At 43.8% G+C, this 25,708-nt stretch overlaps 1 protein-coding gene across 2 annotated transcripts in view; it reads left to right on the top strand.

Annotated features, from left to right (window-relative positions):
- Nucleotides 1-13,185, top strand: part of GPAM (glycerol-3-phosphate acyltransferase, mitochondrial) — a gene marked incomplete at both ends in the record, with an annotated part of 39,254 nt that extends 26,069 nt beyond the window's left edge. For both annotated transcript variants that reach the window (XM_079696862.1, XM_079696863.1), the window contains 11 exons: nucleotides 996-1,109; nucleotides 2,473-2,558; nucleotides 3,278-3,393; nucleotides 5,317-5,387; nucleotides 6,190-6,454; nucleotides 7,205-7,341; nucleotides 8,512-8,589; nucleotides 9,214-9,354; nucleotides 10,693-10,882; nucleotides 12,195-12,253; nucleotides 13,069-13,185. In XM_079696862.1, the coding sequence (XP_079552988.1) occupies nucleotides 996-1,109; nucleotides 2,473-2,558; nucleotides 3,278-3,393; nucleotides 5,317-5,387; nucleotides 6,190-6,454; nucleotides 7,205-7,341; nucleotides 8,512-8,589; nucleotides 9,214-9,354; nucleotides 10,693-10,882; nucleotides 12,195-12,253; nucleotides 13,069-13,185 (1,374 nt within the window). The remainder of the gene's footprint in view (nucleotides 1-995; nucleotides 1,110-2,472; nucleotides 2,559-3,277; nucleotides 3,394-5,316; nucleotides 5,388-6,189; nucleotides 6,455-7,204; nucleotides 7,342-8,511; nucleotides 8,590-9,213; nucleotides 9,355-10,692; nucleotides 10,883-12,194; nucleotides 12,254-13,068) is intronic.
- Between the last annotated feature and the right edge of the window lie 12,523 nt (nucleotides 13,186-25,708).

Here is a 25,708-nt window from a genome sequence, read left to right as displayed (position 1 = left end):
TGGTTTCCTGGTTTCAGCTGTGATCATTCTTGTACATTTCTCTTGATGACCATATGTATGCATTTTGTTGGGTATGTGCCTGGGAGTGGAGTCAGTGGATCATAAAGTATATGTATGTTCAGCTTTGTAGATGCTGCCAAACAGTTCTCCACAATGGTTTTACCAACTTACTATTCCTCCCAGCAGTGTGCAAGTTCCAGAGGAGTTTAGTTTTGTTCTTATTTAGTGTGGAAGTCTTGGTCATGGTACTTGTTTCAAGCTTATTGCCCAAAGCATATCAGAAGCTCAAGGACTCCTAATAATTGGAGGCTTTAGAAATAAAGTGATAGACCTGGATTATTATTATTATCTCTTGTGAGACCCCTCCTTGTGTTGCCTGTGTCAATTCTGAACATATGCTCCACTCACCCTGACTGCGTCTCATGACATCATATCTGAGTCCTGTGTCCCTTATACAGCTGACATTGTGCCTTATGCATGTTAAATATTCAGGAAACACTTACTGAATGAATAATTGGCTCAAAGGCCACTCTGGGGCTGAATTTGGCATTTGGTTGCCTAATGTTACATATTTGGACCATTGTGATCATCAGACCACAATAAGGTGGCCTCTTTGACATCTTATTTTTATCTGAGAACTGCAGAACAGTTTTTCAGGCTGTTACGTCATTTTTGTCCTTCAGTAGTTTGCAATTCTATTTTTGTGAATGATGTAAACAATGCACTAAATGAAGTTGTGTTAAATGTTTCCTTTTTCATTGGCCAAATTACCTCCCCAGTGACGTGATTACATCTTTTAGCATCTTTGAGTGCTAAACGTTTCTGACAGGTCTCAGTCAATGAATACTTATTTTCCTTCATTCGTTATTATCTTTTTCCAGACAAACCATCGGTTTCCATAAAAAAATTAATAAACTTTATTCTTTGGATAATGATGTTTGTATATTTGTTAGCTTTATTTCTTACCATGCTGTTCTTTCAAAATTTCAAATTAGGGAAAACCTAAGAAGAATGAGAGTCTCTGGAGCATAGCAAGAGGCGTTATCAGAATGTTACGAAAAAACTATGGATGTGTGAGAGTGGATTTTGCACAACCATTTTCCTTAAAGGTGAGTGTCTGTTGAAATGAAGCTGTGTCAGCCTTGGTGTAGCTCAGTGACACAAGATCTGGGCTCTAGTCTGGCCTCTGATGCCTCCTCTCCATGTGAGTTGGGGCCTCACTTTCTTCTCTTATAGAATGGGGACTCTGACAAGGATAGTGTTTCCTAAATTATTCCACTGAAATGTGCCTGTTGACAAAGGAGCCTAAATGTCTATGTTTGGGAGATATCAGTCTCAAAATGTATTGCTATTTTTTTTAATTCATGAGAATTTTGTATGTTGCTTTATCTATATCAATTTTATATAATTTTTTTTTTTTTTTTTTTTTTTTTTGCGGTACGCGGGCCTCTCACTGTTGTGGCCTCTCCCGTTGCGGAGCACAGGCTCTGGATGCACAGGCTCAGCAGCCATGGCTCACGGGCCCAGCCGCTCTGCGGCATGTGGGATCTTCCCGGACCGGGGCACGAACCCGTGTCCCCTGCATTGGCAGGCAGACTCTCAACCACTGCACCACCAGGGAAGCCCTACATGATGTTTTAAAATCGCCCTTAAGAGAAATTTTTCAAAACGTATCTCACAGCTGGGTAACATTGATAGTCTAGGATGATGCCGTATTCTACTGAGTGGAGTCTAATACCTACATATTCAGAGGAATAGTGCCATCCTCATGGAGAAGCCTGGGGCTGGTGGGTCCCTGAGGTCCTGCAGTTTTAAATTCTTAAGATTTTCAGATTGGTAAAGGAGAAGAGAAGGATGGGAACCTAAAGATAAGGTGCAGAGATGTCCTGCTTCTCCTTCTGTTCCACTTTTTGGTTTTACTTTGAAAGAGTCAAACTGCTATGCTAGATGCATGCTTTCTGGCCTTAAGTGCTTTTGACTTTTAGGGACCTCATCATTTCTTATCACTTTTTGTTGTTGTTGTTGTTGTTAGTATTGCACAGCTTCTCTTGTTTATGATTTGTTTTTGACTTGAGGTTCTTTTGAGTATAACGTGACCTTCAGGTTGTCAGATTTCCTTTAGAAGGTATGGTTGATGACTTATCACTATTAGTAATATTGGGAATGCCAAATAATTTCATGAAGATATGAGAAAAGTTAAATTTTCCCCTTAATTTTTAAATGATTTTGCTTAAGCATCATCCTGTTTTTTGGAGTTTCTGTTCTTAGATTTCATGCTTAACAACATTCTATGAGTTATTCTGCAGTTCTGAAGACAGTTTAGGATATAGAAAATATTTCTCATATTATGTAATATGGCTCATTGTATTAACATCTCCCTTTTTACTTTTTGAAGGTGAAATTATATTTTATATATGTTTATGGAAGTGAGACGGTGGGAGTAAATGATAATATTTTATTTTATTTTTCCAGGAATATTTAGAAAGCCAAAGTCAGAAACCTGTTTCTTCTCCACTTTCTCTGGAGCAAGCGTTGTTACCAGCTATACTTCCTTCAAGGTAAGGTTCATGGAAATTTTTTGTACTGACCCATCAAATATCTGTTATTTCTTCTATTGCATGGAAGAATTTGTTAACTTTATTAAGGGCATTCATGTTCTTGTTTTTACTTCCTCACTTGAGTAACTTTTCTCTTGATAAAGGATCTTGAAATTATGTGTTTTCACATTAGTTTGAAGGTTTTTGATTGCTTGCATCATAAAATCTTTTTGATTTTGTGAGTCATCTGAGAGTTCTTATTTGATTTATATTTTTGAATGTTTGAAATGTTCTTTTTGGTAATAACTTAGGCTATGCATATTGCATGTTCATGCAACCAATGAAAGAGTTTTCCTATGTGAATTTTCCAGAATTCAAATCGAATTGTCACTTAGAGAAATAGAATATTAAGCCCTTCCTTTAATATATGTTCAAGTATTGAATTTTTGAAAATGTTTTAAAATGAGGCATCTTGCTTTATGCATTCTTTATGCCGGTGAGTTCTGGAAGTGATTAGTCATAATTAAATAACACGTTTTGGTCAGGAGAGTGTATTAAATTTAATAAGGTATATTATGGAGTAAAACAACCCATAGAAATAATCTATCTGTGGCTTAAATTTAGAGTATGTAGAAATTTAAAGTGTCTAATACATTGTATCTTAAGCCCATGTAGTATGCTTTGTGAAAGAGTGGGGTTATAGAAGTCTAATTAAAAAAACAAAAACAAAACCTTCTTAGACCCAATGATGCTGCTGCTGAAGGTACAGACATGTCCATTAACGAGTCCAGAAATGCAACAGATGAATCCTTCCGAAGAAGATTGATTGCAAATCTGGCTGAGCACATTCTCTTCAGTAAGTAGAATTCCAGTCTTTAATTCCATAATTCAGATTCGGTGTGATGCAGTACGAACCATACAGGTTTTGGAATCTGCCAAAGTTAGATTCCACTTCTGGTTCTAGTACTAATACACAGGGGGTGATAGGTAAGTTATTAGAAAGAAAGTGGTGCTGAGAGGATTTGAGGTAACCCAGTGAAACATCTCACACCGTGCCTGTTAATTAGCAGGTACTCATGTGGTAGTTCTTAGGCATTTAAAAAAATTGCCAAAATGATTTGTTGCTTCTTTTGCTTATGAATTAGTCTCTTTGAACTAACTTGTGGTACAACATCTAGGTTTACAGTTGCATGTCCCTTTCCCCTGTGACCCCATGATCATTTTTATTTGGCAAATATTTTGCGGCTATTATGTGTAAATTTTTGTTTTAGCTGTGGGGAATGCAAATTGAATAATGGTTCTGTACTTAAAGACGTATGCTCTTCTCAGTGGGATAGTTGTACACAAATAATGCAAATGGGCACGACTCAGAGTGGAGTGAGTTACCTGTAGAATTAGCCGTCCTTAAGTTCCGAATTGCAGCATGGTGTCATGTTGTAGAGGCTGCTCTAAGATCGCAGAGCAGCAGCAGCGTGGGGCCCTTGGGGTGCCACCCAGGCGCGCTCTCCTCGCGACACCAGTGTGGAGGCTTCCTCACCTCGTCCCGCTCCTTTCACTCTAGCTGCCTCTACTCCTGCTTTACGCTGGGCCAGGATAGTCTTTCTGGAGCACATTTGATTGTGTCTCTCCCCTTGCTTAAATTCTGGATGCTAAAAATATTTCATCCTTAAATGTTGAAAAGTTGTAAAAGAAAGATAAAACTCACTACCCAAATAACCAGATGTGTTGCTGTCTAGTCTATAAAATATTTTTTACCATTTTGTATTGTGCTATTTTCCATTTATAACACAAATACTTAATTAAAAAAAAAACTTTTAAATATTCTTTTTAAAGGCCAAATATATATGGTACTCGGTACTTTTTTGTTTCTTAAACACTGGAGACAACATCAATTGTGAATGAAGTATTCATGAATTCATTATCATCTCAGAAAACCCACAAATGGTGTCTTATTTTAGATTATTCCATAGATGTACTCATATTTGATTCGCATGATTAATAATTTTCTACAAATTTAGAATATTGAGTTATGGACTATAGTCATTCTCAAATGTATTTCTGTCCCCTTCCTTCCTACCTCTGACCTGCCTCTGGGCCAGGTTGAAAAGAGGAAATTAAAACGTATTGAGCGCCCATTACTAATGCGTCCTGTGCCAGGTCAGTCATTTCGTGCTTACACAGCCCAGTGAACCAGGTGGATGCTCATTGTACCAAAGGGAAGCTGAGGCTTGGGAATTTAAGACATTTCTCCCAAGTCATGAAATTAGTGTAGAAGTTAGGATTTGACCCCAGATTCCTGACTTTAACTACCTGTCCCCATCCCCATCCCCCCCCCCCGACTTTGTTGTAATGTGGTGGTGAATACCTGCAAGAGGAGTGAAGTAGAGTTGCAGGTGTAGTAGACTGAGGCCAGGAACAAGTCAAGAAACACTAAAGTAGGATATCCTGTAGAGCTCTTAGAATAGGCTCATACTTTGGGTCTTGGTATTTCCATAAAGATGTCTCTTGGTCACTGAGTAACTAACTTCCATTGGTTTGGACTGAGGGCGGACCTGTCTTAGACTGAATTCTATTATGTGATGAATCATGATCTCTGATGAGGTTCCATTGGCCCAGAACATGGTATAATGTTGTAACTTCCCTTTGGTAAATGTGTTATAGGAAATGTGGCAGAGGACTTTTATAATTTTAAATACTCCTGATTAAGATTTAGGTACTTTAAAAAAGTTTTAACTATATTAAAAAAAAGTGCAACTAAAGGTCTGTGTTTGCCTTCCAGCCGCTAGCAAGTCCTGTGCCATTATGTCAACACACATCGTGGCCTGCCTGCTCCTCTACAGACACAGGCAGGTATGTCTGCAGTGTCACCTGGAGTTCAATAGAAAGCATGAAAATGCTTTGTCAGCTCTCCAAATACTGGTCCACTGATAGACTTGGCCCCCTTCCCGCTAGTCCTGTGAGATGAACAGTAAAGTAAGCTAAGGACTCTGCCGACAGGTGCTTACACCTGATGGAGGAAGAAATCTACATAAAAAACCTCAGAGACTGTTTTATATGACAGTAAGACATTCTTTGAGTAATACAGTTAATGTAAATAAGGCGTATCTCATCAACATGCGGAAAGTATTCTGATAGCTAATGGTTTCCAAGCTATTTGATTGGTATTTTGGACCTGCGCTCTGCCTTCCCACAATACACTTGTCTAAGCCCTGTGATGGGAAAGACTGTGTCTGTCTGTCTGTCTGTTTGTCTCTCTCACAGTCATGTTCTCAACACCAAACATAGTGCCGGTATATAGACACCAAATAAATATTTGTCAGATAAATATTTAGAATGAGGGAAATTCTTGCTAAAAAATAAGTACTTCTCACTTTCAGATGGTGGCTTCTCCCTTTTGTGATCTTACGTGCTCGTATCATGTGTTGTGGCTAGAGTAGTCTCTGGATGTGGAGTATCTTGACATTCCTGGGGGACAGCTTTTTAACCAGTCTTCTGACTTTCTTTACACGGTGTTTTGGCTCTTTTTCCGTATGTGCCAACAGCGAGCTGCAGGAAAGCCAAGGCAAGAAAAAAAAACCCTTGGAACGGTCTCTTCATCTTTTGGGAAGGAGTTTTTCTGTTCTCTAGAGACCACTTCTGTCTGTTTCTCTAGGGAATTGATCTCTCCACATTGGTGGAGGACTTCTTTGTGATGAAGGAGGAAGTCCTGGCTCGTGATTTTGACCTGGGTTTCTCAGGAAATTCAGAAGACGTAGTCATGCATGCCATACAGCTGCTGGGAAATTGCATCACAATCACACACACCAGCAGGAACGATGAATTTTTTATTACTCCCAGCACAACTGTCCCATCAGTCTTTGAACTCAACTTCTACAGCAATGGGCTGCTCCACGTCTTTATCATGGAGGCCATCATAGGTATGTTGGACCCTGAAATATTTTCGTGGCAAGTAAAAGGGCCAAAAGCACATGGTGGTGTCTACTTCAGTTTGGATGATAGCCCCTTGTTTGAGGGAATGTGTTGCTATAGTTTTAGTTTTCAAATAAAAATGTCATCTGCTATGTCACTGTTTATAGCTTATTCTTACATTTATTGTTCAACAAGTAGTAACTGGATTACTGTATGCATAGTATTACACGTTTTACTAGGGAGGAGAGGTAAGATGTCTTGCTGTTCACGAGCTGAAAATCTAAGTGAGATGAGACATACACGACTGAAGTGAGTGGAGGCAACAGGAGACAGAGAGCATACGGGATGGAAGCTTCTGAGGAAGGTTTGATAAGGTTGGGATCACATGGAATCATAAGAAGTAAATTCTGAAGGGATTTACTTAAATTTCTCTAGTGAATGCAGATAATTTTTTGTGTGTGTGTGGTATGCGGGCCTCTCCCGTTGCGGAGCACAGGCTCCGGACGCGCAGGCTCAGCAGCCATGGCTCACGGGCCCAGCCGCTCCGCGGCATGTGGGATCTTCCCGGACCGGGGCACGAACCCGCGTCCCCTGCATCGGCAGGCGCGCTCTCAACCACTGCGCCACCAGGGAAGCCCCAGATAATTATTTTTGATGTATTAATAATCTTTTGAGGTAATCCAACTAATCTGAGCCAGTTGAAGTTTTTCTTGGAGACCTAAGGCTGCCAGCTTCATTGATGCTTTTAACTTTCTCAGCCTGCAGCCTGTACGCAGTTCTGAAGAAGAGGGGCCCGGGAGCGCCTGCGTCTCCCAGCTTGATCAGCCAGGAACAGCTGGTGCGCAAGGCCGCCAGCCTGTGCTATCTGCTCTCCAACGAAGGCACCATCTCGCTTGTAAGTGAAGACTCTTTAGTGTTGCCTCTTCTCTTTTTCTTGAGCATCTTTGTGAAATCATAAAATGCTTTCCTTATAGAGAGTTTTTGGCCCATTATTGAAGCTTTATATCCTGCTCCTGGGTCTCAATGACCACCAAACCATTATGTCGTTACTATCTTGGTTTGCTATTGGGGTCACCGGTCCAGCGAGCCCCTCGCATGCTGTGAGCTGTGATAGGACAGATGGCTCAGCGTTCTCCGTCACTGAGATCCAGAGTTATTGAGCTCTTATTGTGCTTAAGCCACTGGGTCAGGGGTTTGTAAATAACTAACATGCCCACTCGTGGATGATAAAACCGTAGAAGAGAAGAGTCAGAAACAGGCTTAAAACTCATCTGCTCAACCCCTTCTCCTTTACAAATGGGGAAAGCAAGGCCCAGCGGAACTAATGAGCATTTATAGTATATTTAAATACTTGTAGACATTTATAAGGAGGCATACATATTAAGCAGTAGAGAGATTCTTTCCTCAAAATCATGAACAAATAGAATTTATATTTTATTTTAAAGTCTGTTCTTTTCCACTTGTATGAGTGTGTCCTGGGACATTTATGAGCACAGGTATTGTGAGTACAGCTCTCCTCCACAGCGTTCTTTATATATGTTATGTTTGTGGTCCTGTTGGGGAATCTGTTTTGCATGAATCTTGGGGGCAGGGTGGGAGGGGGCAGGGTAGATAAGGCCCTCAAGTTCGACCTTGTCTTTCACTTGGGTCTTTTTTGAGTTATTTGAATACATATTGTGTTTCCTCATCCACCACCTTTGTGTATAACATTTACTGTAAGATAGCTTTTGCAGAGAAATTGTCTTATAAAGGAAGAAACAGGTGTAGGGTCCTGACCAGCAGCCCTTCTAAGGCCTTGCTCCACTCGGGGAGACACAGCTCAGGAGCCCCCTCTGCAGGTGGTGCTGCACTGGGTGCTCTGCCAGTCAGGTTACAAGGTCTCTTCTTTTGTCCACGACATGCACTCATCAAGAGGGCGGGCGTCGGAACTCTTAGGGCTTGCCCAGTGGAGGGAGGCAGGTGATACTGTGGAAGTATCCAGCAGCTACCTTGTATGCTATTTTCTGTCTTTAAAAAAATAAGTGGAGGACAGTGACATTTACATTGAAATGCCTTTTCTTTTTAGCCCTGCCAGACGTTTTACCAAATTTGCCATGAAACAGTAGGCAGGTTTATCCAGTATGGCATTCTTACAGTGGCGGAGGTAAGAGGACATGCTTGCCTTTGTTTGCCTTTATTTAGTTTCTTGCTCTTCATTATCTTTCCTACCAGCCACCTGAACCAATAATTCCACTTGATATATAGTCGAGTCCAGATGAGATGAAGAGAAAAATAAGAACGGGGAGAATAAATGTCTTTTGGGACTGCTTAATATTTTGGTTCCTTTTGTGTAACGGGTGTTGCGTAAGACGTATCTTGACTAGATTCCCTGACATCCAGAAGTCTGCCTTCCAAGATCAGCTCTTCCGCCTATCTGTGTGCTTGTAGCTTGCCCATGTGCATTTTTCTTTTTTGAGATTTTGTTTTAATTTTGGCACCTTTAGTATAGAGGGTATGGCCTGGGAAAATAGGTACCAATTTAGGAGAGGGAAGGGTATTTTATTTGATCTGTCTGGTAGCTTTCGCCCTCACTCTTTCTTTTTTCCCTCCCCTGCTGTCTTCCGAGTGATTTTGAGTTTGGAGAGGGCAGTGGACTGATGTTGTGAATGGCTAAACAGAGCAGAGTAGGGGAGGGAATGAGAGAGGGCTGCTTTGTCTGGGGTCCAGCCGGGCAGGTGTTTGCGTGCCTGTGCATGTTTATTTACTCTTGGTCATCTCCTTGGCATAGCCAGATGATCAGGAAGATACTAGTCCTGGTCTTGCTGAGCAGCAGTGGGACAAGAAGCTTCCTGAAGTTTTGTCTTGGAGAAGTGATGAAGAAGATGAAGACAGCGATTTTGGTGAAGAGCAGCGAGATTGCTTCCTGAAGGTACTTGGGTGAAGGATTCTGGTGGACATGACCGTGATGAGTTGAGGCTTATGTTGCCACAAGTTATGAGCTTCTTATAAACTGGGACTCTGGTGACTAATTCACACTCAGAGCACCCGCAAACTATCCGGGGTGCTTTCTGCTCAGTTAGGATACTGAAACTGTTTGAATTGAATTAATACCTTGAATTGTTCAGTGTGGGTATAGATAAATGGAAAAAGAGACAAGAGTCTGAAAATTCGGGAAGATGAACAGCATAGATGATACCTTTCATGACCCTCTCATCAGAATGCACAGATGCAAACCTGTTTACCCACACCTGCACTCACTCCTAAAGAGGCAGTGGTTTTGTTCAGTCATCACTGAAGCAAGGCAGTACCGTACCAGGTATGGGAGAGAATTAAGATTCAGCTGCCACTGGCCTGGTTGCTCTTTTTGAGTCATGCTCAGTCTTGCCGTCTCTCCCAAAATTTCCTACATCAAGCTCTTTGCCTTAAATTAAGACAAATCCTATCACAGGAGAAAATTTGATTTTTAAAAGATTGTCCCTGCTTTAGAAAAAGCAATTTTGTCTAATTTGTAATTTTAGAAATTAGTGGTAATGACCCTTCTTTTCTGAATACCCTAAGTAGATTACTGTCTTTGCAGTGGGATAATAACCCTAGTTTACACACACAGACACACATGCACACACACACAGACACACACGCACACACAGAGGAGAGTCCAAATGACTTTTGGAGGTTTTCCATGTTGGGTATTATTAGTTTCGAGATGGGGCAGTGATCTTGCTTCCACACTCCAGAGAGGCTCGTCTGAACGTGCATGTTTTGGGGGAGGGTTGCAATGAGAGCGCCCACTGCCCAAAGCACCCCATCGTCACCACCACCATTCCCCACTCTGCTGGACTGTGGGCCCGAAGGCATGTGGGGATGGCAGGCAGTGAGGGCTGGGAGGGACTGAGATGATCTCGGGGGTCTCGACATGTGGCCTTTTTGTGCACTTGAGTGACCGTCGAGCCAGGCTTCAAAGTCTGGAGGGTCCAGCCTCAGGACTAGCTATTTTCAGTGATGACAGTATGGCATAATTCCTCAAGTATGACAATTTCTCCTAGGCAGCTGTTCAATGAACGCAAACCTCAAGTACTGTGAATGTCAGTGATTACAGTAAAGAACGCATTTCAAAACCAGCAGTCCTTTCCAGGGGCGATTCTGTGCGCACGGAGCAGTAGGCTGCCTCTGTGTGGAGCCGGTGAGAGGCCGTCTTCTTGAGCCGCTGGTGCTCTGAGGAGGTTCCTTTGTCCCCCAGTGACGGGGTCTCCCGCCCCTCCCCTCCCAGGTGAGCCAGTCCAAGGAGCACCAGCAGTTCATCACCTTCCTACAGAGGCTCCTTGGGCCTTTGCTGGAGGCCTACAGCTCTGCTGCCATCTTCATTCACAACTTCAGTGGTCCTGTTCCAGAGCATGAATATCTGCAAAAGCTGCACAAATACCTAATAACCAGGACAGAAAGAAGTGTTGCAGTGTATGGTATGTGTGATCCTATTTTGGCTTCTTTTAAAAGCTACACATTTTTCGATTATAGGAATCTGCTCATTGTAGATAATTGGAAAAAAGAATGCAAAATTATCCTGACCTCTAACTCCATAGATGACTACTACTACCTGTTTGGGTGTGTTATATAAATTGAATGATACAGATAGATATTCTTATGTCTGGCTTTTTTCATTTAACTTTGCAAGTGAGATTCATACATGTCGTTGCATGTAGTTGTTTGTCTATTCTTGTTGCTTTGTAGTATTCCACTGTATAAGTATTTACCACATTTTATTTATTCACATCCATCATTGATGGATATTTGGGTGTTGCAGTTCAGAGCTACTCTGAATAGTGCTGCTGTGAACATGTTTGAATGTGCCTTTGGGTGAACACAGGGACTCATTTATGCTGGGCTATATAGGAGAATTGCCTAGTCACAGGGTGTGGTGGGTTCAGCTTTAGTGGGTACTGCCAAGTGCTTCTTAAGTGCTGAACCAGTTTGCATGCCTAGTAGCAGTGGGTGTTTCATTTGCCCCCCATACTGACCGGCACTTGGTACTGTCTGCTACAGAAGAGGTGTGATTGGGGTGGGAGTGGCATTTTACACAGTTACGGTTTAGGACTGAAACTACTTTGAATCAATAATTTTTAGAGCCATGAGGGATCTAGAGATAATCTATCTAGAGATATCTAGTTATAGTTATCTAGAGATATCTAGATCTCTCGATAGATAGATAGATGTGTAGATATATCCCTAGAAATATCTCTAGATTGCTATCTAGAGCTAGAATCACCTCACTTTATAGATGAGGACACTATTCCAGATCACATAGCTAGTTAAAGGGCAACCTGGGTTTAGAACTCTTTTTTTCCAACCTCTAGACTTGTGCTCTTTCTGGTCCCACTGGTGTAGTAGTCATGTATGCATCACTGTGCAGTTTAAAAGAATTTCTGCACACTGTCTTGTTTGAGTCTTACAAAAATCCTTCAAGATGGACGTTTTGGGTATTTCTCTTTCCCTTCCTCTTCTCTCTGTCCTTCCCTGCCTCCCTCTCTCCTTCCCTCCCTGTTTCTCTCCTTATCCCTCTCTCCTTCTCTTTTTTCCTTAAAAGATGACGAAGTAGCTTTAAAGAAACGGCAAATCCTTTGAGGCCTCACAGGTTGCCAGTAGCGAAAGGGAGCTTGACCCAGTCCTTGGACTTGCTCTGACCCTCTCCCTAGCCTCCCGTGCTCTTCCTGTGGATGTTGGGGTTTACTCTGTTGCTGGGCCGAAACGTTTGATGGGCTTTTTCTTTCTCCACAGCTGAGAGTGCCACCTACTGTCTTGTGAAGAATGCTGTGAAAATGTTTAAGGATATTGGGGTGAGTGTCCCCTGCTTATGGTATAAAAGAGTGTGTTCACGTCTGTCTTCTTTCTATTTAGATCTAGTCTGTGTGAGGCACCCTTGTGTTGGGCTGAACCCTGGGAGAAGCAGTTTCTGCTGGATTAAGCTTGCAGGCATTTCTGGGGGTTGGGAGGAGAAGGGGCACATGGAAGGTGAGGCCCATCAGCACAGATTTATTTGAATGTTTCAGAATTTTCCTGGTTTTCATCTTCATTCCAAACGACGGTGTCTGTGTTTCAAGATTCTACTACAGTTTTGATGGGGATGTTAATTATGCCCTATGATTTTCAGTTCTTTTTTTTTCTTGGCTGCGCCGTGCGGCATGCGGGACCTTAGCTCCCCAACCAGGGATCCGAACCCATGCCCCCTGCATTGGGAGTGTGGAGTCTTAACCACTGGACCGCCAGGGAAGTCCCTTCAGTTATTTTCTTGTGCTTTTACCAGTATTTCTAGAAGTATCCTCAGGTATCCCTTATCTTCACATATCATTTGGGACATGAGTTCCATGAAGGTACTAGTGGTCTTTGTAAGGGAATATTTGTGACTTTATTCCAATGTAAATTTAAAAATATAGTACACTGGTTGAACTCCACCCCCAAAACCCCACACCTGCCCCCAAACCCCCCCACCCCACACTTGCACATGCCTACATGGACGTTTACTTAAAGCCCGCATATGGCTCTACGTGCCTTACTGCATTTTCTGGTCTAGGACACAGAGCAGGGTTGGTGATAGAAATTCCCCCTGACCCTTTTTGGTTTGTCTTTAATTTAATCTAAACTTTCTCTCTAGGTTTTCAAAGAGACCAAACAAAAGAGAGTGTCTGTTTTAGAACTCAGCAACACTTTTCTACCTCAGTGCAACCGGCAAAAACTCCTAGAATATATTCTGAGTTTTGTGGTGCTGTAGGTAACTCCTGGCACGTCTGGCCAGTGACGAGTGTGGGACGAGTCCCTCGTAGGCTCCTGCCTGTGGCTCGAGAGTGGAAGGTGCCATCGTGTGGTCGGGCCTGACCTGTCCTGATATGACCTCCTGGAAGACAAGTGCCTTCTCCCCTACGTGATCTGTGATCATCGGACTCTGAGATGACACAGCCGCCTACAGATCACACTTTGGGGGCCCTCAGCCTCCGTTCACAGTTCATAATCAATAGATTACAAAATGAAATCGCAAACGATTATTTTGGAGTTTATTAAAGATTTACATTTTAAGTATAACTGTTAAGGACTAATTACTGTGATGGACACAAAAATGTAGTTGAATCTAGAACTGAATCTTGTATAGTATACTTAATGCTGTCAGGTAATTTGTTGGCATATTTTCTGATTAATGGTTAATGTTTCCTTTAAAAATAATTGCGTCATCCATTCCCTGGATTTTTTTGTTTGTTTTTGTTTTTTTGTTTTTATCTTTGTCAATCGTAGCTAAATTTTAAGTGGGAACACTTTTCATCTTAAAGTGCTTTACAGATGAATGGGCTAATATACATGACACCCAGGTATCACTGTGCTGTCTGTTGCAGTCAGATACAGAAAGTGTTTTAAGAGCTAAGTGAAGACGCAATATTAGTTTAGGTCAGGAATAGAGATAATGTGACCAAACAGCTAACACCAGGAAATAAATTTGGCTGGTGAAATTCAAGATAAACCTGGCCAGAAAACTGACTTTGAAAACGTTTGTTCATATGAAAAAGTGCCATTGAGTTTTAAATGACCAGCAAGTATTTAGGAACAACTCCTATTTTATGTCTGTACACCTTCCCGCCCCTCAGGTAGTACCTGCCTATCACAGGTACAGCTGTTTCTTAGAGAGAGCAACTGTATTAACTTATTAGCTTGGCCTGATAGCCTGTGTTAAAGTGCCCTGGCTTCAGGCTACTGACCCAGTCCTCTCATGCCATGCAGACCGGTCGTGCACTGCACGTCTTCTGGGTGGCTAGTACCCACTTACGTTGGGCAGAGTACAACCTGGACGGTATATGTGATAGCCCTGCAGACTGGCAAATGGTCGGAGGCATTTATAGGTTTTTTAGCTTTGAGGAAGAAAAAAACCATGGTTCTTTAAAAATGTGTGTGGGTTATTTTCCTAAACCCCAATGCCACATAGTGGCAAATAATTATGAAAAATTGTTCATAACATGTAGGTGCCTTTTTGTGAGCAGGGATCATAATTGTTAGCTAATTATGGTAATTATAGTGATTTCTTAAAAATCATGTGATATTAAACGTTTTCTAACAGCTTACTGTTCCTTCTCTTCTCTCCGTGGTATTATGGAATAGGAATTTTTCGTGATGAATATTGCAGGTAATCTTTGAATTTAATCGAAAAGTACTGCGAATTAAGTTTGTGCTTTCATCAGCTTGGCTTTTAAACACTAATAATATCTCATGAATATTCTGTGTGTGTTGCGAGAGGGAAAGGTACTAATTGGTATTTCGCATTGTATGAAACTTTTGAAACTCAGAGCAATAATGCCATGCTTTTGTGATTTTCTTCCACTCTTCTCAAATTCTGCATTTAAAATATATGTTTTCTTTATAGGCGTTCATGTACCATTAAGCAGTTGTCAGTGTTGCAGCATCTCTGGTGTGGAGTGGGGTCTTCCCCGTGTAGCATTCCTTTTTCCTAAGTAGGATGGAGCTCTGTGTTTGGGGGAACAGCCAGGGAGGCTTATTTATCCCCTTGTGTGTTCCTTGCCTAGGCAAGCAAATATTTCACTAGTCTCTTTTATTCATCCGCTGAATTATAGACCAAGGATTACTCAGACCCTTTAAGTCAAGGTTGGGACTGACCTCCCAGTGGATTCTGCTGCCCCGCCTGTGACTTCTGCTAAGAGCTACTGCTGCACCAGCCTAAGCAGGGAACAATGGCTTCTCTGGCTTTATTTTTCCCTTTCAGTTGGTTTGTTTTCTAGAAATCTACTCAGATGCTTTGGGGAATGCAATATATGATTTGCTAGCTCTCTCGCCACTTAACTCACTGTGAGAATAAATATGCATGCTTTCTGTAATTAACTGGTGCTTTGAAAACCTTTTTTAAGGAAGGCAAATCTCAACCAAAGTTCTGCTCATCCAGACAAGCTCACCCTCGAGTTAATTTTAGCACAGCTCATTCTTGAGTGCCTCGTTACTGAATGAACATCCATCATCCCAATAAGGCTTCCAGATAGCACTGTTTTGCTAGATTTATTCTTGTTTTCCAAAAGCGAATGGCTTTCATGTAAGATTAAACAAACTAGGTGCTTGTAAATAATTTACTACAGTTTACTCTATTGCATTTCTAGAAAACTGAAATGCATGTCCTCCAGGGAAAGACAAGCTGTGACTCAAGTTAAAAAGCAAACAAAAAGACCCAATAATAAGCAATGTGAAATTGCACTCTTTCAAAATGAGAAAATCCTAAGAAATTCAAAAGAGGGGAAGGAACTTCCGCTCTCAAAACTTAAAGAAAAACAAAGGGAAAGAACTAGCATGAAGTGTGTAGAACTAGTAACAGTACTGTGAGTCTTCCTTCTCAGATCTGTTCAGATCTATTAAGTCTCACAAAGCCACAGGGTGAGTGGAGAAAACATCAGGGATTGCAATGAATGTAAGATTGTGGAATTTCCAGTCTGAAGGGGAAAAGCATTTCCCAAAGTTCTCCATGTATATGAGCGCTCTGTGAGATGTTCCTAGGTGTTTTGTATGTAGAAAACGTGTTGCTGGTAAAATAAATTTGCACACGGACCCTCTTTCCTAGAAACTCACAGTGCACTTTAGTGCAGTAAGGGCTCAGGGCCTGCCAGTACCAAGCCTGTTTAACCCAGCATTTCCCGATCTGTGTGATCCCAGGGCCTTTTTCCCCTTTGGGACACCTATGGACCTCTCCTTAGGGTCATAGAAAACATTTTGGGAAACACTATGTTAGGTAGTTCTCTAAGGGGTCAAAACAATAACACATGTGCACAGAAGCAGAATTTGCATGCATTTTGTATAATCAAATGTTGCATTTAATGGATGTATATTTCCTCCCCTGGAGACAATAAGCACAGAAAACTATAGTATAGGTGGTCAGAGCTCTTTTCTTTGATGAAAGACCAGCCCCTTAATGTATCTGGGTTTTTCACTGAAAGTAGCAAAGTTAACATTAGGATTAATTGGGATAAAAAATTAAGATTTTAATTCAAACCTAGAAGAAAATATTGCACAATCGAATGCAGCTTTTTATCCATAAATAGTTCTAGTGCTTAGAAACGATAGGACTTACCACTGAGGTTTATAAGATTTAATTTGGATGTAAATCTGTTTTTTAAAACACATTTTAGGAACTTGAGGCTTAGCATCTGGCATTTCAGTTTAATACAAACTAATGATTGAATTTGAAAGAGACTTTTGACTTTATTTCTAAACATCTAAAGTTCTGAAAAGCCTTGATGGAAGGTGTTAAACTATTTGCCCATTGTACAGAGAAGTGTCAGATTGTTATAAAAAGATTTATTATAAAGTACCATGTGACGCTGTGAGTGAAACTTATTTGGAAACATTGATTGATTTTTATGCTTGTCAATATATTGTAAGAAGCACAGAAGTTGTAGTTTTGTTTTAATAAAACAAAAAGTGAATGTATTCTTGATGTCTTGCATTTGTAGTTAAAAGTTCCCTACATAATTCATTGTACAAACGGTTCCTGTTTGACTTCACATAGGCCTTTATTAAAATGCTTATAAGAAATAATCTTACATAAATTTGTGAACCTGCAGTGCGTGATTTTATTACTGACCCAGAGCTCTTCAAATTTGATCGGGGGCTTCCCTGGTGGCGCAGTGGTTGAGAGTCCGCCTGCCGATGCAGGGGACATGGGTTCATGCCCCGGTCTGGGAAGATCCCACATGCCGCGGAGCGGCTGGGCCCGTGAGCCATGGCCACTGAGCCTGCGCATCTGGAGCCTGCGCTCTGCAACGGGAGAGGCCACAACAGTGAGAGGCCCGTGTACAGCAAAAAAAAAAAAAAAAAAAATTTTGATCAGGCTTTTGGGGATGTAGATATCTACAGCTTGGCTACCGCCCTTCTCAGTAAATATTCACATCACAGAGAGATTCTTTGGGTTTCTGTAAATATTCCTTTAAACGTGGTGCTTCTGATATATTTTAATATGTTTAAGTTTATAAAAGCATGAACTGAAGTCTTAGGTTTTTCCCACTAGTTCATGATAGTTGCTCAAAATAGTTTACTTTTTTTGACAAGTAAGACGAGTATTTTACTAGAGCACAGTTTTCTGTGGATGCTTTGAAACTGCTCAAATGCAGCCTTCTCTCAAAAGTGTGCCCCCTGGAAAGGGTGTTAAACAGGTGCCTGGTGATGCCATCCATGCCCTTTGGGTGCATGACAGTGCGTGACAGGGCTGTGAACCTGATCCACACCCAGGATCATCCCATGTGTTCTGCTCCAGCTTCTCGATCTGGACTTTGTGCTTTAGCCCCTTTGATTTCCTCTGGGATGCTGTTGCCATGACTGTGCCCTCACCCTTTGGTGTATTCGTTCTTTCCTTTGCATTAGCAACTTTCTTGCTACTGCGTTGTGGACTTACCTTACCTTCTCTTCATCAAGGCAAAATTCTAACTTTTACAACCACGCGTTTTTAAGTGGGTATTAATTTTGAAGTCTAGTCTTTTAATGTTTAGTCCTGTATTCACTAATTGTAGTCCTAGTTATGCCCCTTTTAAACACCTTACAGTCTGTCTGGTACACACCTAACTAGCAAAATTCTAATGTACAAATAGACATTTTCTTAATTGTCCACAGCATCTGTGATGTCCACACAACGGCCACTGCTTAGCCGTCTCTAGATGCCAGCATAGCTCCTGCATTGTGTGACTTGTACCACAAAGCTTGACATCTGGATGCTTCTCAGCCCTCAATCTAGGAAAAGGAAGCCTCATCCAAGTTGCGTTCTGTGTGTGGATTTTATATAGCCTTTCAAATCTGTTGTTATTATTTTTAAGAAAAGGAGTATAGCAGGGAGAGCATGGGGTTTGGGGAGCAAAAAACTCTTGAGTCTGGCTCTCTTGTGCACGTGCTGGAAGACTTTGAGCTGGTCACCTCACCCCAGTGAACATACATGGGTGTCCTCTGTGTTGTATGGGGACAACGGTGGATTTTTGAAGATGAAATAAGGTGGAATGAATGCAGAAGTGTTTTGTAAGCTTAAGAGCGTTGCAACTGTGTGGTATTTGGTTTTCTCGATTTTCTACTTAGGAAAGAAAATGTAGCTCTGAAAGGGAAATTAGGAGTCACCTGGTATTTGGCACCCAAGTTTTACAGAAGAGGACATCACTGGTGCTCACACAGTAAGTGATGATAGAATCTAGAACAGAAGCAGCATCGTTCGACCCTCAATCCCACCCCACTTCAATCCCACCCACTTCAATCCCACTTCAGTGACCACCAGCCAGATGGAAGGTGAACAAGAAAGCAAAATGATCAAGTCCCATCCGGTGAAGTACAGACCATCCTTGTGTTTGGTGTCGAACTTGGCAAATTATAGGTACATGAGGTTGTGAAACTGGAAGGAAGTTTATTGGCTCCAGCAAAACAATGCGTTTGACATGCTGGTACCTGGGACTTCTTTGTGGGTACAGAGTTGGGCACTGCGCTAAGAACTTTCTATGCATCACCTCAATCCTCCGGGGGTAGGTACAATACTATTAGCCCCATCTTACCGCTGATGAAACAGGGGTGAAGCAGTTTGCTGAAGGCTTCTGCCGAGGCAGAGTGCAGATTTGCTCTCCATCGTGGTGACACACTTTTCTCTGGGTTTGCAAATTCTGCCCTTGGCCTGGAACAACTGACAGGCACAGAGGAATAAGGCAGAAAGCAGTATGTCTCATCAGGACAGGCGGAAAAGGACGTAAGGATTCTTTCCCTTCACCTAATTTCCTCTTGAAAAATCCACTGTTAAGGGTGTCCTTGTACAATTCAGAGGGCAACCATGTCACTAAGGTGATGTATCCAGCTCGAAGGATTTCTCAGAAGCCCTCCTACACTGTGCCCTTTGCACAGAGTTAAGCAGAAGGAGAGCTTTTGAGGTTGAAGATGGCTAGAATTTGTCGCCACTTACTGTGGATTTGTCATGATGCAGGGCCAAAATGCAGCAATGATTAGCATATGTGTTGGAGGGAATCACGGAGAGGAAGTGACCATCGGTTGACTGGAGAGTTAGACCTGGGCAGCAGGAGACTCCTCACCCCCTCCTCTGTCCTTGGAATGTATGTGCTGCTTACTATTCCCATGCTGACAGCCATTTCAAGGATGCAGCCTTGAGAGAGTCAGGTGTTGCCGAGACCAGCTCGACTGAAGACGTGATTGAACCCAGTTAAGGCCTCTATATAGACTTTTAGGATTCTAGCTGATGGGGGCAGAGATCTACTATCGTGCACCGCCCAGGACAATCCTCGTAGGTAAGTTCCCTTGCTTATTAAACCTGCCACCTACCAATCTGGGACAGTCTGCCTATACCTCTGTTCTCTCCTTGCCCTCTGTGTACAGGGGCCAGTTTGCAAACCAACAACGTAATAGTATTTTTATGAACGTGTGTGCCGGGCACCACGCTGATCATGTAGTAGGGGTCCTAAAGACCCTAAGAGGAAACTGAATGTAAGCTATTTCTCACGGTCATCTTGCTGGCAGGCTGTGGGGCTGGTTTCCAAACTTGATCTTCAATCCTGCGTTTTACAGGGGCTCGTTGGAGGCACTCAGCCTCCCCAGTGGGTCCATGTCTGGAAGAGAGAACAAATAACACTGGAACAGAATCTGGAGGTGGCGTTTACTTGGGAGGGGTTTTGAGCACAAGGCAGCCTTTGGCTGGGCTTGCTCTGAAGTCTTCCACTGTGTTCACTGAGTTGGAAAAGTCTCTGCCTCTTGCGCAGAAAGAAAAGGGGGCAGTTCCACCCTGGCCTCCGACACTGCAGGCTGCAGTCCTGGCTGCCTCCACTTGGGGTCAGGAGATAGCCCTTCCCTCCAAGGCACTGCATAAATCACTTCTAAATCTGCAATCCTGAGACAGTAATGGTATCAACAGGACCACAGTTTTATAACGCTTTAAGACTCTAAACTGCAAGTCATTTTTTTTTTCTTTACATAAAGTTTGCTTCCATCTCTGGATTGGGAATTTTTACAAAATCTCTTTTGTTGAAGTCTTGCAGCCTCATTAACTTTTCCCCATAGACGTTCCCTCCCAGCAGTCGACTGAAATAACAACCCACAACATGAGAGCCGTGAGTTTTAGTTTTATGTGGGGACTTACTGAGGACTATAGCCCAGGAGACAGCCTCTCAGATAGCTCCAAAGAGGTGGGGAGAGAGGTCAGCATGAGAGTGATTTTGGAGGAAGGGTAGGTGTAATCAGGCTCACCTCTCCACAGAAGGTTGTTGCGAGTCACGAGAAACAGGTATCTCAGTTAATGACTGTAGTGCTTGTATGAGAAGATGCAAGCAATTGGGTTCATAAAATTTTCTCCTGGAAATATCTAACTCTCTGAAGGCCTGTTCTACCAGTTTTCCCAGAGCACAGAGTGCCTCATTCCTGATCTTTGCCCCAATCTCCTTTCAGGGTATGTTAAAGGTCAGCAACGGCAGTGGCTAATGACTTAATCCTTGTAGAGCCAGATGGCGAATGACATTCTTTTCGTGGGCACAATGCAGGCATAAAGCAGGCAGATTAATTTGGAAAGTATGTCTACATTGGGTGATAGAACACGGCCATTGTCTTTGATCAGGATGAACCTTAATTTCATTGGCAACGTGCATTGAGGTCGTTCTTGATGAAAATTCATTGTGCTTCCCTAAGCTGCTGAACCAAGAGGTAGGTTTGCATGGTGTATCCAGGGTTCCTGCTTTAAGTCAATTTAATTAACAGTAGAGTCTTCTCAGTGCCCAGAAAATAACTTTACATAAATAAAGGTAAAATGCAGAGGTTGAAAGAGTAATTGTCCGAAAGGGCGTTTGAGTCTCAGGACACTGTGAGGGGCCAGAAAGTTGCAGACACGGAATATGGGAGTCACTGCAGCAAAGCCCACCACACAAGCACACAAAGACAACACCAAGAATCAGATGAATTCCCAAAAAGCCGTTAGGAAATCAATTTTAAAAATTGCAAAATAATTTTAAAGAATTACATGCTTTGCTATTTAAAGTAATCCTGCTGGCAAGGTCTTTAGTTATAAGAAGTTCATCAAGTCTGCAAATTAGAGTTAGTAACTGATTATGTGGCTTTGGGCAAACACTTGATTTCTCCCATTTGTAAATTAGGGCAAAGAATAATGTCCCCACATCTAGCACGTCTATCACGGGAGTGTTGGGAAAACCGCCTGAGCCAGTGGGCGATGCCTTGAAAGTGTAATTTATTCTCTAAACGTACAGACTGGCTTCTGTTCTGGTGCTGGGTTTTCCTGAGGCAGAGTTCTTGCAGTGGATTCTGTAGGACCCTACCTATGTGCCCGTGGCCACCTCCGGGTCACCTGTGGACATTCCTGCACCTTTGTCTGCCTGGATCTCCCTGCTGAGGGCGGTCCCTGACTTGGAAGTACGTGGAGCCACCAGAGCCTGCTGGAAGTTGCTGGTGAGTCAATACCCCAGCAGTCATGGTCATCCAGCGGGGTTTGGGTTTGTGGAACTAGAAGATAAACAGCCCCTCATTGGAACAATTCAGAGGGTCCTCAGTGGGGTTAAGCTCCAGTCGGCTATAGCAGTGACCCACTCATTATTCCCTTTTCTTGGGGTGTAATCATCCTTCTCCCCGTTCCGTGTCTCCCTTTGCCTGTCCGTTACTGGTGCTTCCTGACATCAGCTCACACATCAAGGACTGGCAGCTGAATCCTGTCTCAGGAGCTGTTTTCAGGGGAACCCAAACGGAGGCAGTCCTCACGACTTTTCATTGACTAGATGCTGAGCACAGTGATGTCAAGAGCTAGTGTTTCCCAAGTCTGTTAAGTTGGACTCACCCATGCGCTGTCGACGCAGGATAAGTAGAGCCAGAGAGAACGTGGCGTTTCTAATTCCCGATTTGACATCCATGTTTGAAGATGGTGATGAGGAGTGGATCTGTAAACACGGTCCTGCCTCCTTTGCTGGTTGCCAGTGAGAAGGATCACCATGGTGGTTAGAGAGATTAGAATTCAGGGTGGTAAAGATTCAGGGAGTGGAACCAACATTGACGGAGTCTAGAGGTAGGTAGGGGAGAGGAGGCCACGTGTAAAGCATGTGCTCACCTGGGAGCAGCGCACTGTCTCCTAGGGGACCCAGGACCTCACCCAAGAAAGGTTAGCTAATAATACTGTAGTTGGTCGAGGCAAAGAGAACTGGCTGTGGGAGATCTGGGTGGTGACAGGGAGCACATGGCAGAGCCAGTCTTTAATTGGGCCTGGAAAGAAGGGCAAGAACCAGCCAGTGGGAACACGAGTCCTTTCAAAACCTCACCTGATAATTAAATTTGAGTAAAGTTAATATCAAAGTTCATGTGCAAGACCTGTGTACATAGCCTTAATTCATCCTGCAGGCTTGCCTAGTTTGGTAATTTCAAAATGTCAAACAAATGGAGTCAAAGTTCAAGATATCAGATTTCTCTAAAATTGTAGCAAAATTCTAGCTTGTGTTAAAACTATTAGAAGATCTGGCAGCACTGGGTCTGTACTCCACATGGAACAATGGGTTAATAATGAATAGAGGTCATTTACATGGGGTATGCATGTTATATTTCCGCCTGCTGGATTGTCTGCTGCACGGAGGTCACGGGTCATTGAATCATTGGGCTTGTGCAGTTTATTTTATTTTTCCAAAGCAAAGAGCAGGGTCTCTAAATGCGCGTCTTTATTTAAAATGAAAAAAAGAAAGCCCTTTGAGTGTGCAGAGAATAAAGTAATACGTATTGAGCATAAGCTAATTGCCAGTCGCTGCGATAACAGCTTTACAGGCACAACTAGCTTCTCCCCATTTTACACGCCGGGAAGTGGAGGCGCGGAAGTCTTGGGAAGCGCTTCAGGCATCTTAAGGGAATCTTAAGGGAATCATGGCCAACCTGCCGCTCAAACCCTTGTTCTTTCTATGGTACCCGGGAGTTTCCTTGACCTTGAGCTTCTTCCTGTTTGGATTTCATGATCTGGGTGTGGTAAGTCCCCGCTGTGACCACATTTGGGGGTGGATTAGGGATGAGGGTGGTGGGAGGGAAAAGGAGGATGATGCACTAAGATGTGGGGCTTTACGATTTCCCCATAATTTAAAGCCCGCCTCCCAGGACCCACACGTTTGCCTCGGGAATTAAACGTGCCCAATCCAGGACAAAGAGGCCGCAGCTGTTTGAGGAGGGGAATAGAGGGCTGGCGTTGAACGTGAAGCGCGGGCCAATCGCAGGTGTGGGGCTTCTCGGGGGTGAAAAGAAGGCCATGACCGCGAAGTCACGGGCGAGTCCGTTTTCACGGCTTTCTTGGGGGTACAGAGCTCCGACCCACCAACCAACTGGAGTTCTGAACAGGTAGGGTCCCCGCGCAGTAGTCTGGGGGGGGCTTCCGGGTTATCTCTGTGATGTGACTGCGGTCGAAGCGTTTATAACTTTGGGATTCTGTGCCCAGAACCTGGCGAAGGCTCCCTGGGTTCGGATCCCAGTTCCGCGCTCACCAGCCCCGCGACCTGGCGCCTGTTTCTTGATTAACCGTGTCCACTTAACTGTGTTTATGAGGAAGTAATGAATATTCACGAAGCATTTAATACCAAGCCTGGCACACACACATAGTAAATGTTTTATAAACGTTAACCCTGTTAAATGTCTCCCCTTTTCTGATGACTCAGAAAATTTCCCCTGGGACCCCCTGCTTTCTCTACCTCCACCTGCCCTCTCGCTCCCTCAGCCAGCGATTCGCAGAATATTCGGGTAGACGCTGTGCAAGCCTCCTGTGGTCCTGACCCTAGTGCTCTGTGCTTCCCCAGCCTCCTCAGCCTTCCTGAGGTCGGGAAGTTTCAGAGGCGACTTTGCTTGAATCTGGGATGCAGGGATGTAGGGTGTGGCCGCGCCACGCATTCCAGCTCCGTCCACGAGGTGGCGCTGGAACTTCATCTTGGACTCCTAACCCGGGGCTGAAAGAAGGACGCCGCCGTCTGGACCCTGGGTCTGGAGTGTGTGCTTCCTGGGGGGTGGGCTTTAGGTGCTCCTTAGCAATGGGGCTTCTCACCGATTGCCGCAAATGAGACTCCGGGATGGATCCTCCAAGTGGAGGAAAGGGAAAGGAAGAGACAGGAACGGGGACGGATGGGGTATAAGGGGCAGCAGCGGGCGTGGTTCCTGCAGCCCCAGCTCTCCCGTCTATGGCCTTGTCTCTGTCAGTTGCTCTGTGCTAGTCCAGGCTCTGGTCACTTTGTCACTCCCTCCGGTCCCCTGCCCACCTCTGCCTTGCGGTTCATCTTCCATGCGCCTTTCTGCTCCTGTTTTAATACCCCCGGAGCTCTCCAAGACCACCTCTCCCTTCCTTACCCTCGCTCTTCACTGCAGTCAAACCCAACCCGTCCTTACCCTCCTCCACGCCTTTGCTTCTGAGTTTCTTTGTCACCACCTCTGCGTGTTCAAATCTTATTTTTCCCCCTTGGGTCACCTGGAAGTGATTGTTCCTTCTTCTGAACCCTCGTTGCATCTCTCCTATGGCACTGGACCCTTTCCTTCATTCATTCCAGCACTCACGGAGCACCTACTGTATGCAGCAAGGCGCTGGGGATGCAGTGGTGAACAATACTGACATCTCCGCCCTCATGGAGCTCAAGTTCTCCTTGGAGAGATAGGTCTAAAAGGAGTAAACAGAGGTGTAAATAAAATGCAGATTGTAATGAGTGCAGTGAATGAAACCATTGGGGTGCTGTGGGAGAGTGTAATTGTGGGGTGTGGGCTCGGGGAGTCTCCTCTGAGCAAGTTGACATTTAAGCCGAGAGCCTTAAGGCTGAGAAAGAGCCGGTTTTGCAAAGGGGGCTCAGGGGCGGGTCGTTCCCGCAGAGGGAACAGCATGAACAGAGCCCTACTGGACCACAGAGAAGCTGGGAGAGGCTGGGCAGCCCCTGAGCCACGAGGCTGCCAGAGCACGAGGCAGGGAAGCCTGGAGGGGAACATCAAGTTTCAAGCCCTTTAAAGAGTATTGTTGCTGCTCTGTGTACATGACCTGGGGAAAGGGGAGGAAATGAAACCCCAGGTGCAGCGAGAGAGGATGGCGTCTGGGACTGGTGGATTTGGGGACGTTCTGGAGATTGATGGGCAGGTGTGCCCTGTCACAAAGGCATGGGACCTAGGGTCAAGTTGAATACCAGCTCTGGTGGCCGGGGCTGGGGCGTGGTGGGGGGTGGTCACTGCCTCCCGAGCACTGTGAGGGAGGGGCTCCAAGCACGTGCAGTCTGGGCGGCAGAGTGACGTGACTGAGCAGCCAGCTC

This window comes from Hyperoodon ampullatus (assembly GCF_949752795.1).
Source record: "Hyperoodon ampullatus genome assembly, chromosome: 1".
In the NCBI taxonomy this organism is placed as follows: Eukaryota; Metazoa; Chordata; class Mammalia; order Artiodactyla; family Ziphiidae; genus Hyperoodon; species Hyperoodon ampullatus.
Note: the sequence above shows the minus strand (reverse complement) of the source record. Positions and strands in the feature narration are given on the sequence as shown.